The 13,134-nt window shown below is 47.3% G+C and overlaps 1 protein-coding gene across 1 annotated transcript; it reads right to left on the bottom strand.

Moving 5' to 3' along the window:
• Positions 1-114: 114 nt before the first annotated feature.
• LOC122381379 lies at positions 115-1,822 on the bottom strand. Its single transcript, XM_043365458.1, has 2 exons — positions 1,154-1,822; positions 115-425 (listed from the first exon to the last, which is right to left on the bottom strand). Exons 1-2 carry the CDS (start codon positions 1,537-1,539, stop codon positions 215-217), a joined length of 597 nt encoding a protein of 198 aa, XP_043221393.1. The 5' UTR covers positions 1,540-1,822; the 3' UTR covers positions 115-214.
• Positions 1,823-13,134: the final 11,312 nt, after the last annotated feature.

Genomic DNA, 13,134 nt, shown 5'->3' with positions numbered 1-13,134 from the left:
GGGTCGGATGATTAACGAATCGATCAAAATCAGTTTACGGAGGACCGAAAATACGCATGACGATAAAAACCTGCTAATAAAAGTGCGTATTAGATAACTGATTGGCGTCACACATTTTGCATAAAAATACGCTTTATTTGGCGTCTTACGAAACATGAGTACAAGCCACGTTACGGATTTTCGTCCCATCCTCCGGTACTCCTGAAGGCTGAGGTCACGGTCGGCGGGCGGGCCTCCTCTCGGCCCCCTCAGCCGTCCTGCCGCGCGGCTCGGCGCCGGTCAGCGGCAGCGGCAGCTCGGCACAGAGCGGGGCCTGGGGAGAGGCTACGGCTAGCCTCCGCCGCTCGCCCAGCGCCCGCTCCACCTGCTGCAGCCAGCTGGCGATACGCTGCTGACGCTCCCGGCTGCTGACCGGCCGCGCCACGCTGAGGAGACGTGGGGAGGGACGGGATAGGGTTGACATGGTGCAAACACGATGGGAGACAAAAGGTTGAGCTCTCGGCTCCGGTGAAATAAAAGATGAGTCTGATACGTCTGACGAAATGGGGGCCGCGAAAAAATCGCTAAAATATGCGGTAAAGGCGTGCGATGTTCAATAGGCACATGCTTCTATGGAATTACATAACATCCCTATTGCGAATATATTGCCACGAGAAACAGCGTCCCAAAAGCGCAATGCTCTTGTGTAGGTAAAAAAGTAACTGCTGAGCGATGCGGCACAGTATGTATCAGGCGCACTCCGGGAGAGACATCTATCGGCAAAGTTGTCAACTACCTGGCGGCATTGCGGCACAGCATGCGAAAGGCGCGCAGCGCGAGAGACATCTATCGGCAGAGAAGTCAAGTACGCGGAAGCATTGCGGCACAGCATGCGACAGGCGCGCAGCGCGAGAGACATCTATTGGCAGAGAAGTCAAGTACGCGGAAGCATTGCGGCACAGCATGAGACAGGCGCGCGGTACGAGAGGCATCTGCTGCCAAATAATGAAGATATGTGGCATCGTCGGCGTATTAAATAAACGCTCGCCAACCCGTTTTGCATTGAAGCAATTTGGATAGGATGAGGAATCAAGATTTCCCAGCTCAGAATGCTCAATTTTCAGTGTCCCAAAGCAGTTTTATGTTCATTCTCGGTATGAGTTGGGTAGCTCACCGTTTGTCGTGTCGCGCCACATTCCGCACCGTGAGCTCCTGGACGCTGTCGCTCGCCTTGGCCTTGGTCAGCGTCTCCAGTTTGTCGGCGATGGCGCGGTCGAGCACCTCGGCCGGCGGCGCCGACTCGCGGCTGAGCTGGCGCGCCTTGGCCAGGCTGGTGTGCCAGAAGGGCCGCTGCTCGGAGAGGCGGCTGGCGCGGCTGGCTGAGGCGGCCGCCTCTCGGGCGCGCACCGGGTCCGAGACGGTGGGCGCCGAGTGGCGCTGGCGCTCGGCCCGCTCAGGCCGCTCGCCGCCGTACAGCTGGTGGATGTAAGAGCGCACTTTGTCCGCTGACATGCCGTGCGCGTGCCGGTGTTCGTGGCGCGGCTCCACCCGGTCAGCCATCCTGGTGCGGCCCGGTCCCCGTCCTGCCCAGCCAGCAGCACTGCTCGGTGGCGCCGCTCACTGATCGCCGTGCATCGGAAATGCGTGGAAGAAGTAAAGAAATATGTAAATTATTGCTCTAGGGAATTAGCATGATTTAGCTCAAAATTTAGCAAACGATACGATTTGGTGACCCTAAACTCGAAAGAAAAATGTTCCTGCAAAATGAAAATCCCAATTCATAGAGATTTCGATCAGCAGCAGAGTTCCTTTGAGTTCCTGGCTTTCCTTGAGCTCCACTTCCTCGTGGGTTAGCTAAAATAGCTCTCCTATCTTTAATGCTTTCCGTAACGTATTCAAATCAAACAAATCATAATTCATTCCGTCGAGTGAGTTTTGGTGAGCGACAATTTTGGTTGTATAACGTTTGGGTATGGGCGATGGCGTAGGAGGAACAGGTAACACACTACAGATGCACCTGTGGCTGTCATTTGTCCGTGTGCACTATGCGGTCAACTGTAATTACGAGCGAGCGAGCGCAGCGAGCGAAGCGAAGTCTTTTCAATATAACGGAAAAATCTCAGTATGAGCGGCCCGGCCCGGCCCGGCCCGGCCCGGCCTGTAACGCTTTTGAGAGGCTTATATCTCAGCAACCGCTGGACCGATTGCCCTGCGGTCTTTTTTGCTGGGTAGCCCCATCCCTTCTACCCCGTAATTGACTACTCTTGACACATCTCAGTGACCGTCGTGGCACGTGCCACGTGAAAAGTCAAGGGTGTTCAAGCTGTTTTGCAAAAGTTGTGATTTTGAGAGGCTCATATCTCAGCAGCCGCTTGGGCGATTGTCTTGCGGTAATTTTTGTAAGGTAGCTGCATCCTTTCTACTAGTGGTCGGATACCCTTGATCTATGTGAGTGACCCCCACTGCACGTGCAAAATACAAAAAGTAGAGGTGCCAAATGTGTTCCCATTTCAATAACTCGGTAATTACTGGGGCGATTTCGCTGAAACTTGGCATACAGGTAGGCACCCACCAGGCAATGCATTCCCATGTGTTGCGGTTAGGGTGCTACTGCACGTGCGCACGTGCAGGGGGCGTTTCCAGATCTCGAGAACGGCTGGGCCGATTGCGCTCAAATTTGGTACACGGTTGGGGACCGGTTAGTAGGGTGCCGTGCAAAAGTCATTTTGGACCCCGTTTGCACGTGCGCACGTGCAGAATGCCGCTTCCAGATCTCAGGAACGGCTGGGCCGATTGCGTTCAAATTTGGCACACCGCTAGCGACCAGTTAGAATGGTGCTTTGCACAAGCCCGTTGGAAGTACCCTCTCGCCCTTCCGCACGTGCAGGGCTCACTATCTCGCTCGCTCGTTCTTCGCCCAAAAGGCGTTTTACTGGTAATAATAGATGTAAATTATAAATACGAATATGTAGAAATAACATCCATGGTTTATTCTGTATTCAAAAAGGAATGAGGAAAACGTTCTGTGACGGATGTCAACCGGACATATAAATCATACTCAATGGACAAATTATAAATGAATTTATATGCCCTAATATTGTGTGCATAAACCTTTGTTCTAATATAGTTATGATTTAATGTTCGCTACGTTCGCCTGGCATTGCTTTAATGACAGGTCCTTTGATAACATAAATGCATCTCTCACTGTATCTAAACACGCGCATTGGACTAATCGCAGGTTTGTGCGACAAGTCATCGAGTTGAATGCTGTCAAACGATAATGCTGGCAATAAATGCAGCGAATCTAACGGACAATACATATTCAGCACTCAGCTTCCGGTTCATGGCTGTGATGCACTACCGGTAAGAACACCCAATGGATACACTGCACTGCGAAACTTGACCGACATGACGCTTTGGGAGCCTCTAGGTCGATAGTAATCCACGCGATGGCTTGGATCCATGACCTGGTGGGTCCTGCAGGACCCAGGTAGTGGTCCACTCCAATCGTAACACATCGGGACAGGCCGGTAATGCGAGGCCTTAGACGCTGCCAAGTGGTAAGCGACGTTCAAAAGACCGACAAAATAGTATTTCAGTCATGTTTCGGTAAGTTCCTTCGCCTCTCACCCACCAGTCACCTTTGTAATTTTCATAGTGGATCCGACCTGTTAGACTGCTTATCCCCTGAAAGTTGCACTCGACCGACTTAGCGCTTAGGAGTCTCTTTGAGAGTAAAAGTTAGTCAGTAGTCATCCGTATGTTGTTGAGTCTGAGTGCAAAGCAATGATTCATTAAAAATATCAAATGTAAAGCTAAACCAAATGCATAGTTGTTTGCCATCAAAACTTAATTCATCATCAGCTGCTGCTTATTATATATGTTACGGGTCATATGCTAACTTGGGCAGTATGCACTATGCAAACTACCCGGGCAGTATGCATACTACCCAACAGCTCGGGCAGTATGCATACCGCCCGGGTAGTATGCATACTACCCGACCCCTTGGGCAGTATGCATACCGCCCAAAAGTTTGGGCAGTTTGCCTACTGCCCGCTTTCTGACTTTAACCCGCGCCCCGTAGGGCTATCGGCGGACCCTACCAGCCGTAGGGGAGGGGCCGTTTCGGCCCCCCCCCTTAGATCTCGGAAACTTACCGGCCGATTTTCAAAATTCAAACAGTGTTCGATAGCCCTACCGGGGAACTACCTTGTGACCAAATTTCATTGACCTAGGTCAAACCGATGACGTCACAGGTCAGGTCAAAGGTCGGATTTTCACCGTTCACAGGCATTTCAAGAAATGTGTTGTGAAATCGAGTAAATTGGTAATTTATTGAAAACCATCGATGGTACATTGTTCGTCAAACACATACTTTGCTATCTGAGGTCACTGATACCAGGTCAGGTCACAGCGAGGTCAGGTCACCGGGGGTCACAATATGAAAGTGTGGTGTGATACATGTTTTATGGTCCATTTTACATGACAAATGCGATTATGTGGGTTAGGCAGCCTTTGGGGCCAGCCTGGGTCACATTTTGGTTAAGGTCAGGTCAAGGTCAGGTCAAATTAGGTCAAATTTCAAAGTTGATATTTTTGCATAAAATGGGTATCGTTTCGATGCAGCTCGTCACGGGGAGTCTAATGGTGGTCTTAGTTCTGCTCTACTAGGTCTAGAATTGCCAAAAATTGAGTTTGAAAATTTGACGTCATCATTTTTGAACAGTTTTTCCGCTATAACTTGGCCAAAAAACGAGGTATCGATATGAAATTTGGTATGTATATAGAAGACGGTAGGTACTCTCACATATATTCCGTTTTTTTTCGAAACTTAAAAAACTTTTTTGATTTTTCGGCTAATATATCCAAAAATATGCTTTTTTGATTTTTAGGGGTCAAAACTCAAAAATTTCAAAAATCCGAGATTAAAGTTTTGTAGCCCTGTCAATTCTACACCTTTTATATTTTGATCATTTTTCTGTATCTTCAAATCTGTAGGCCTTCTCGCGAAGGTCTTTTTTCGGTCGAAAATGACAGAACATGACGTCATTCTGACGTCATTTGTGGCCGACATATCATAGCCTCCGGAAAAATTTTTGGTCTCAATGTGTAAAATTGATGCCCGGAGGGGTTCTGAAAGTTTGGTGGGGATATCTCCAGCCGTTTTGGAGATATCGACGGAAAAGAACAGGGAGAGGCCGTTTCGCCCCCCCCCCCCCCCTACGGGGCGCGGGTTAAGTTGTGTAATCTATGTCCACATTACGAATATACATAAATGGCTCTCTGGGTAGCAATAGATCAACCGGAAAGAATTTTTATCGTCAAACGTGATTGCTCGATTGTAGGATGGAATGAGGATTGGAATTTAATCTTGAAATCACTTTTCCAAATTCCATTGTTGAATAACTAGTGGCCAACAAGTCATTGTCATTATGAAGCGTGAACTGAGTGAAATGAAACGACATTGTGTCAGCATTTGGTGGCTTAGGCTTGGCACCTTGACCGTAGAGGGCGTTATTACAATTTCAATACCTACAGCTGCATGCAATTATTTATATGTAGGACGTTATAAGTTCTTATGGAAACCCACCAAATTAAATTTTGAAAAGCCATCTCACTTTCCGAACACAATTGCACTCGCAGTTCCTTCGCCAATTCAGCAAACGAAGGCATCTGAGGCACCCATTGTCATTCATTTGCTCCATATTGTAAAACATTCCGGATGGTGACCCCTCTCACTGAGAAAGGTAGCGCGTATGGCATGGGGGGGGGGGGAGGCAGCGGCCAAGGCAATTTCCAGTGTCTGTCGCAGAGTGTGCACTGGCCGCTGTCGCTGCGTGAAAGCTGGTCGAAAATGCTCGTCAATATGCCATAAGAGCACTCATTGTAATAATAAATGAAGAGACATGCTTACCTTGATGTGTTTAGATAAGGAAAGAGGAAAAAATTCATCGCACCTAAAGTATGTTTCATGCGATATAGGAATCTTGTATCAAATACAAGCAGCGGCTTAGTTATCTAAAATATGAACTGAATATAAAATAAAGGACGAGATTGCTCAAAAATGATACATATACACAGCAAGAATCATAGGACGTAGCTTTTTCATTATTTGATCAGTCACCAAGTCGTATTACTTCTTAACCCGCGCCGTGCTGGGGGGGGAGGGCGTTTTTACGCCCCCCCCCCTCAGGGTTTTTGCGAATATCTCAAAAACGACGGTGCGATCTGTTCATACATCATTTCCGCACATGTGAAAATTTCAGACCCGGGTCGTTCAAGGTCAGGTCACCAGGTGACGTCAAGTGACCTTACCTCAGAAAAAGTTGGAAGGCTCGCTATAGCTACACCGACTGAACAATCACTTAGAAACTTTAAGCTATTGATATGAGTAGCAGTATGTATAAAATGTATACCTCGGATTTTTTATGTCTGTGACCTAAGGTCAGGTCAATTATGCGACCTCTCCGTTGTAAGTCAATAGGAGAAAATTGAAATGCGCCTCTTTTGGACGAATATCGTTCAAAACGCTCTCAAACATCACTTCATAGGTAAACATGACACACTGAATCGTAAAAAATGCACCTGTGACTCCGCTCTATGCCCCTGAGGTCATCTAAGGTCATGAACGGTCACAAGCAGTTTTTTTGGCTATAACTTTTGATAGAGACGTGCTAGAGCGATGAAAACACGTCAGATGTGCTCAGCTCGACGATACGGATCGATTGATATGCAACATTACCCTTTTCGGTCAGATCATGAACTTGACCTGAGGTCAAATTTTCGAAATGACCTTTCAAGGTCAACAAATAGTTCATTCGACGCTTCTCGACGAGAGGGACACGATGCTGGCAAAAGCAATGTCGTGGCTTTTTCTTTAGTCAAAATATATTGCCGAAAAACATTGTTCGTGAAAACCGATATTTTTACAGTTTTTGCCCTCTGGAGGCTAAACCGTTGACCTGAGGTCAAATCTGAGATCATTACTCAGAAATGATCTGTAAAAGGGCTATCGAATGCGCTTTTCGGCGGCGCTGTAGTTCTATTGAGTCCCGAGCCGTTGGCAGTTTCCAAAATTATTGAAATGGACTAAATTTGACCTTCGATGATCTCTGGTGACCTGACCTTTGACCTGACCTTAAAAATGAAAATGATTGTTTCCTTACTTTTGACGCTCTTTCGATTGCCACTTACCGCGTGTCGCTACGTGGCCCAGGAGCCGAGTTAGACGGTGGGGGGGGGGGGGGTTAGACCTGCACTTTCCCCAACACTTGGCGGAAAGTGCAGACCACCAGCACGGCGCGGGTTAAAACGTCTGTCATCCACATATATTATAATACGCGAGTTATCATGCATTAACAAGCCTCACGAAGTGTGGTCAACATACTGCCCGAGTAAACATCTTGCCCGTGAGAAGAGAGGTGGGTAGTATGCATATTACCCGGGCGGTATGCATACTGCCCAAGGGGTCGGGTAGTATGCATACTACCCGGGCGGTATGCATACTGCCCGGGCTGTTGGGTAGTATGCATACTGCCCGGGTAGTTTGCATACCGCCCAAGTTAGCATATGACCCGTAACATATACACATCATTCAATAGGCAATGGTAAGCAGGTTCGAACACTATTTCTATGTAGGTATGTTACATCAAAAGATTAACCCGCGCCCCGTTGGGGTCTGCCGAGCAACGCGCCCTGCTGGGGGGGGGGGGCAATTCGCCCCCCCCCCAAGATCTCGAGAACCACGCAACATAGCGACAAGCGGCAAACGGCGTTGGATAGCCCTAACAGGAAACTACCTTGTGACCCAATTTCATTGACCTAGGTCAAACCGATTACGTCACAGGTCAGGTCAAATGTCGATTTTTCACCGTTTACAGGCATTTCAAGAAATGCGTTGTAAAATCCAGTAAAATGCATTTCATTAAAAATCATCGATGGGGTATTGTTCGCCAAACACATATTTTGCTATTTGAGGTCACTGATACCAGGTCAGGTCACAGAGGTCAGGTCACTGAGGGTCACAATATGAGAATATCATGTGATACATGTTTTATGGTCCATTTTATATGTCAAAAGCGATTATGTGGGTCAGGCAGCCTTTGAGGTCAGTTAAGATTATGTTCTGGTGCAGGTCAGGTCAAGGTCAGGTCAAGGTCAGATCAAATTAGGTCAAATTTCAAAGTTGATATTTTTGCATAAAATTGGTATCGATTCGATGCAGCTCGTCACGGGGAGTTCAATGGTGGTCTTTGTTTTGCGCTACGTGCACTAGAATTGCCAAAAATTGAGTTAAAAAATTTGACGTCATCAATTTTGAACAGTTTTTTTCGCTATAACTTGGCCAAAAAAGAGGTATCGATCTAAAAATAAGTATGTCGATAGGAGAGCACAGGGACTATCACATATATTTCGTTTTTTCGAAATTCAATAGCCTTTGGGATTTTTTGCGTTTTTCTAAAAAAAAGTTTTTTGAATTTTTGGGGGTCAAAATAAAAAATGAAAATCCGAGATGGCAGTTTTGTAGCCCCATCTTTTCTCTACATGACCATATAAAGAACTTTGAAATTGCTAAGTAACTGTAGCTTTGGTGAGCGTTTCAAGATTTCATGTTTTTGCTCATTTTTGCTCGAACATGACCTCAGTTTGACCTTAGTAACCCCTGACCTAAGGTGACCTAAGACTTGAAATTTTGTGTGAAGGTGTCAAACTGATGCCCGGTAAGGTACTGAAAATTTGGCGGCGTTTTCTTGTTATTCAGGAAAAACCACAGGGGGGCCAAATTGCCCCCCCCCCCCCCTCAGCATGGTTAATCATAATTACATTTACATCACTTGATACTTAGTGTAATCCATCGGTGAAGTAGATGCGTTTCGATTTATTTTCTATTGTAACGAAAGCAAACTCACATGAAGTGAATATCATGCTAGTTAGCCGACAGTACATAGACCCGTGCCTTTTATGTGGATTGCACTGCTCGCTTAGTGATGTGCAGACACTGGCTTTGAGTCGCTTTTGAGTAGCGTATCGACTACTGACATGGCGACTGTACGGTGCCAGTGACGCCCGGACGACCGCGGGGACCGGACACTGAGCAGTCTGTCGGCGCCGCCGGCTCCAGCGCTGACCACTCGGTCACTCGGCAGGACGGTCTCCGTCGGCGGACACCTCCGTGCGCCGGCTCAGCGGGCTACGAGTCACTGACTCAGCGGACTTTGAGGTTGCGAGACACTCAACGAGTCAGTGAGCTGCGACCCACTTCCTCGTCAAGCTCACTGGGCTGTGGGTACGACTCACCGATACAGCGCGCTACGAATCGCCGACTCAGCGAGCTGGGACTCACTGACTCAGCGGGCTTCGACTCAATCATCAACTCACCACTGCTCACCAGCTCCTGTCAGACTGCAGGTGTCGCTGAGGTACCTGCCCCACAATCCCAGCTGACTCTGATGATCTAGCCTAACATCGGTTCGTCTTGAACAGTCGCCGGCGTCTCCTTCCCGCTTACGCTCTACAATAAGCGTCTCCCTGACTGTCCGCCACCAATGCCGTCCCCGGCCTAACAACACCGATGTCTCCACTGTGCGCCGTGCTCCTCTTATCCTGGCTCTGTTGTGGGCTCTCGCAGCTGTCCCGCTCCCAGTACCGTCTACAGGTGGGACTGTTCGCTGGGACTCCCAGCACCGCGACACCGGTCCCCTCTCGGTCCTCCTGCGCCCGTCGCTGTACGAACAACCCCTGTTGCAGTGGGTTTACTTACGCCAGTAACGGGTCATGTGAGATTTTCGCCCATGAAGAGACGTGTCTGGATGCGTCAGAGACTGCTCTGGCTGAGGAGGTCGGCAGTTACCGGCTGACTACCTGTTACGGTAAGATGTGGACGCTGCCAATCTTCGGTAAGATCTTTGGTTCAACCAGCTCGTTTGACCAGTTTATTTACGAACCTCTCATACCGTTTGGGTACCTACCTACTCTCCGCCAGATACAATTTAAGAACACTTGGAACGATTTTCTAAGCAATATCCATAGACCTCTACATAGGTATATGTAGAGGTCTATGCAATATCTAATTGGAATGAAGGAAGTTCTGTCACAAAACACTGGTCACTACCGAGCACCCAGTTGGGCAACGGAGGTCTATTCGGGGTAAACCATTCCATTCGCCCACGCGCTGCCGCTGCTCTCTTTTTCTTCCCTCTCTCTCTTTCTCTCCCACGCTCACTTCTCCTTTCAGTCTATTATTGTTGTATTCCCTAAAAAAGCTTGGATCGGTTCAAACCGTGCGGCACAGTCTACGTTCCAGGCGCTAACCGCTAGTGCCATCTAGCGACAGGAAGGGCAGGAGCTGCTACTGACGAGGCATGCCGGCGCAAAACGATCCATGCAAGCGAAGTTCAATGATAAATAAGCGCTCAAGACCACAACTGAGTAAATATTTTAGAAATGATGGGCAGTGGGCACCAAAACACTAAAGTGGCGTGCATGGGGCAGTGTTAACTGTTACTGTCAGCGTTTACTGGCCGGACAATAGGAACGGCTGCTGGGGATTTTACGGGCGTACATACATGTCTTGCGCCACGCATTGTGAAGCAAAATGTTGCAGCAATTCAGTGAGCTCAAATCACAGCTTCAATGTCTGCATGCAGCACAAAATGCTAGGCACTGAGTTGGGTTCAATAGGATGCAAATGATTGGTAATGTACTCGGTAATCGTTTTCGATGGCTGAGGCATGTGGTAGCTATATAAAAACATGACCATGGGCGGTGCCACCGCGGGGACTAGGGAGGGGGGGGGGACCGCACCTCCACTATCAAAAGTTAGCGGCGTACTACCCACTATCGTTGAGGCCAATTCAATAGTTATTACGAGCGAGCGCGAAGCGAGTCATTCTCGATATAAAGGGAAAAATATAAGTATGAGCGGCCCGACACAGCCCGGCCTGCAACGTTTTTGAAAGGCTTATATCTCAGCAACCGCTGGACCGATTGACCTACGGTCTGTTGTTGGGTAGACCCATATCCCTTCTACCCAGTAATTGACTACTCTTGATGCAACGAGGTGACCCGACCGTCGTGAAACGTGCCACGTGAAAAGTAAAGAGTGATTACTGATTAAGTTGTTACGCTGCAGTAGCGCTTTTGAGAGGCCGTTATCTCTAGGCCTTTAATAAAATTTTGACGTCTGCGACTCCAACTCTGACTAGAACTGTCGACTCTGACCGAACCCGACTTCACATCCATTCTAAGAAAAAACAGTCCCATTTTTTTCACGACCCCAAAATCTCATCGGATCTGTATCGATCTCAGGGGGTACCGGGGTGGAGGTGGGGGAGGGGGAGGCAAGCTGCCCCACATGTCCACCCCCTATGGCGACGGTAATGCTTCACTTTCTCAGGTCCGTGGTACTCGCTACTCAAAATCGGTGGTGCCGCCCATGTTGATGGCTGATCCATATAGAGCTGTAGTTACTTGTGACAGCATACGTCAGACTTACACGGAATATCGTCGGTGCGTAGCCTGTAGACTGGCCCGTACATTAACCAGCAGCCGCCAGCTTGTGCTGGTGCCCTGGCAACATTCTTTTCATTTTGGACCACACATACACACTCATTAAACCGTCACTGCGTTTGTCCACCAGGCTGACAGGCCGCCAGATTGCAAGTTATAGTGCTTTCCCTTTATTCATTGTTCAAACACAATTTGCTGCAACCCAAGGATCATAATCGCTATGCAAATGCCACAAAAATACATAAGGTAGCGAACAGCAAATGATAAAGATAATGAAAAACTGTTAGGTATAATAGGCCGATAAAAACAAGTCAGGTAAAATATCCACTTCCGTCTACTTCATGCTTATTTAACTTCAGCAGTGCCCTTATAGGTCAGAGCATTGCATAGCCCTTAAAGTGTGGCTCATGGGTTTAAATGAGTAATGACCAGCACAATGCGTAAGAATTACCGGTTAGGCACGTATCAACTAATAAATAATTGTTTACTTCCTGTTCTTTTATCATTGATAGGTTTCTTTGCTTGTAATTGTTTGACCACGCAGTGGTCGTTTCGATTTATCCCAATGTGTTTGCCACCAGAAAAAATAATAATAAATTGAGGGATTCAATGTTTTCTACTTCGACTTCTAGTGCAATCCTAATTATATGAAGAGAGTTCGATCAATTCAATTATTCATACATACCTAAATTGAAGTAACTAGCTGCTAGCTCATGTTCGCTATAGCGCAGCCCTCGTTAACTCGTTTACATAAAGTGCAGCGTACAGCTTTTGAATACTGCGTCATACGTCTGTGAGACACCCGCCCTGCGTTTCAGGAATGTGTTCCCAGCAGTGTAGCTCGACCAATCCTTCCACCTCAGGCAACTGCTCCGGATCGCTGGCATATGATCAAGATAAAGGCAGCTGCTACTACGATTATTCACAGTGAGGGAACTGTCGCAGTGTTATTATATCCCGCGCCCTGGTGGGGAGGGTTATTTTTTGCCCCCCCCCCCCTCCAGACTTTTCGATATATCTCCAGAACCGCTGCGCCGATCGTCACCAAACTTTCAGTACCCTCCCGGACATCAATTTTACACATTGTGACCAAAATTTTTTCCAAAGGCTATGATAGGTTGGCCGGAAATGACGTCAGAGTGACGTCATGTTCTGCCGTTTTCGACCCAAAAAAGGGTTTCGCGGCAAGAGCTGTCAGGCCTATAGCTTTGCAAATACTGAAAAACGATTAAGACATAAAAGCTGTAGAATTGACAGGGCTACAGAACTGCTATCTCGGATTTTTGAAAGTTTTGGATCTTGACCCCGAAAAATCAAAAAATAGATTTTTTTAAAAATAAAATAGCCGAAAAATCCAAAAAAAAATTTGAATTTCGAAAAAACGGAATATATGTGATAGTCTTTACCGCCTTCTATCTACATACCAAATTTGAGATCGATACCTCTTTTTTGGCCAAGTTACAGCGCAAAAACTGTTCAAAATTGATGACGTCAAATTTTAAACTCTTTTTTTTTTAGCAATTTTAGACCTCGTATCGCAAAACAAAGACCACCATTAGACTCCCCGTGACGAGCTGCATCGAATCAATACCCATTTTATGCAAAACTGTCAACTTTGAAATTTGACCTTTTTTGACCTGACCTCCA

Source organism: Amphibalanus amphitrite, unplaced genomic scaffold, assembly GCF_019059575.1.
Source record: "Amphibalanus amphitrite isolate SeventyFive unplaced genomic scaffold, NRLGWU_Aamphi_draft 000119F_arrow, whole genome shotgun sequence".
NCBI classification, from domain to species: Eukaryota; Metazoa; Arthropoda; class Thecostraca; order Balanomorpha; family Balanidae; genus Amphibalanus; species Amphibalanus amphitrite.
Note: the sequence above shows the minus strand (reverse complement) of the source record. Positions and strands in the feature narration are given on the sequence as shown.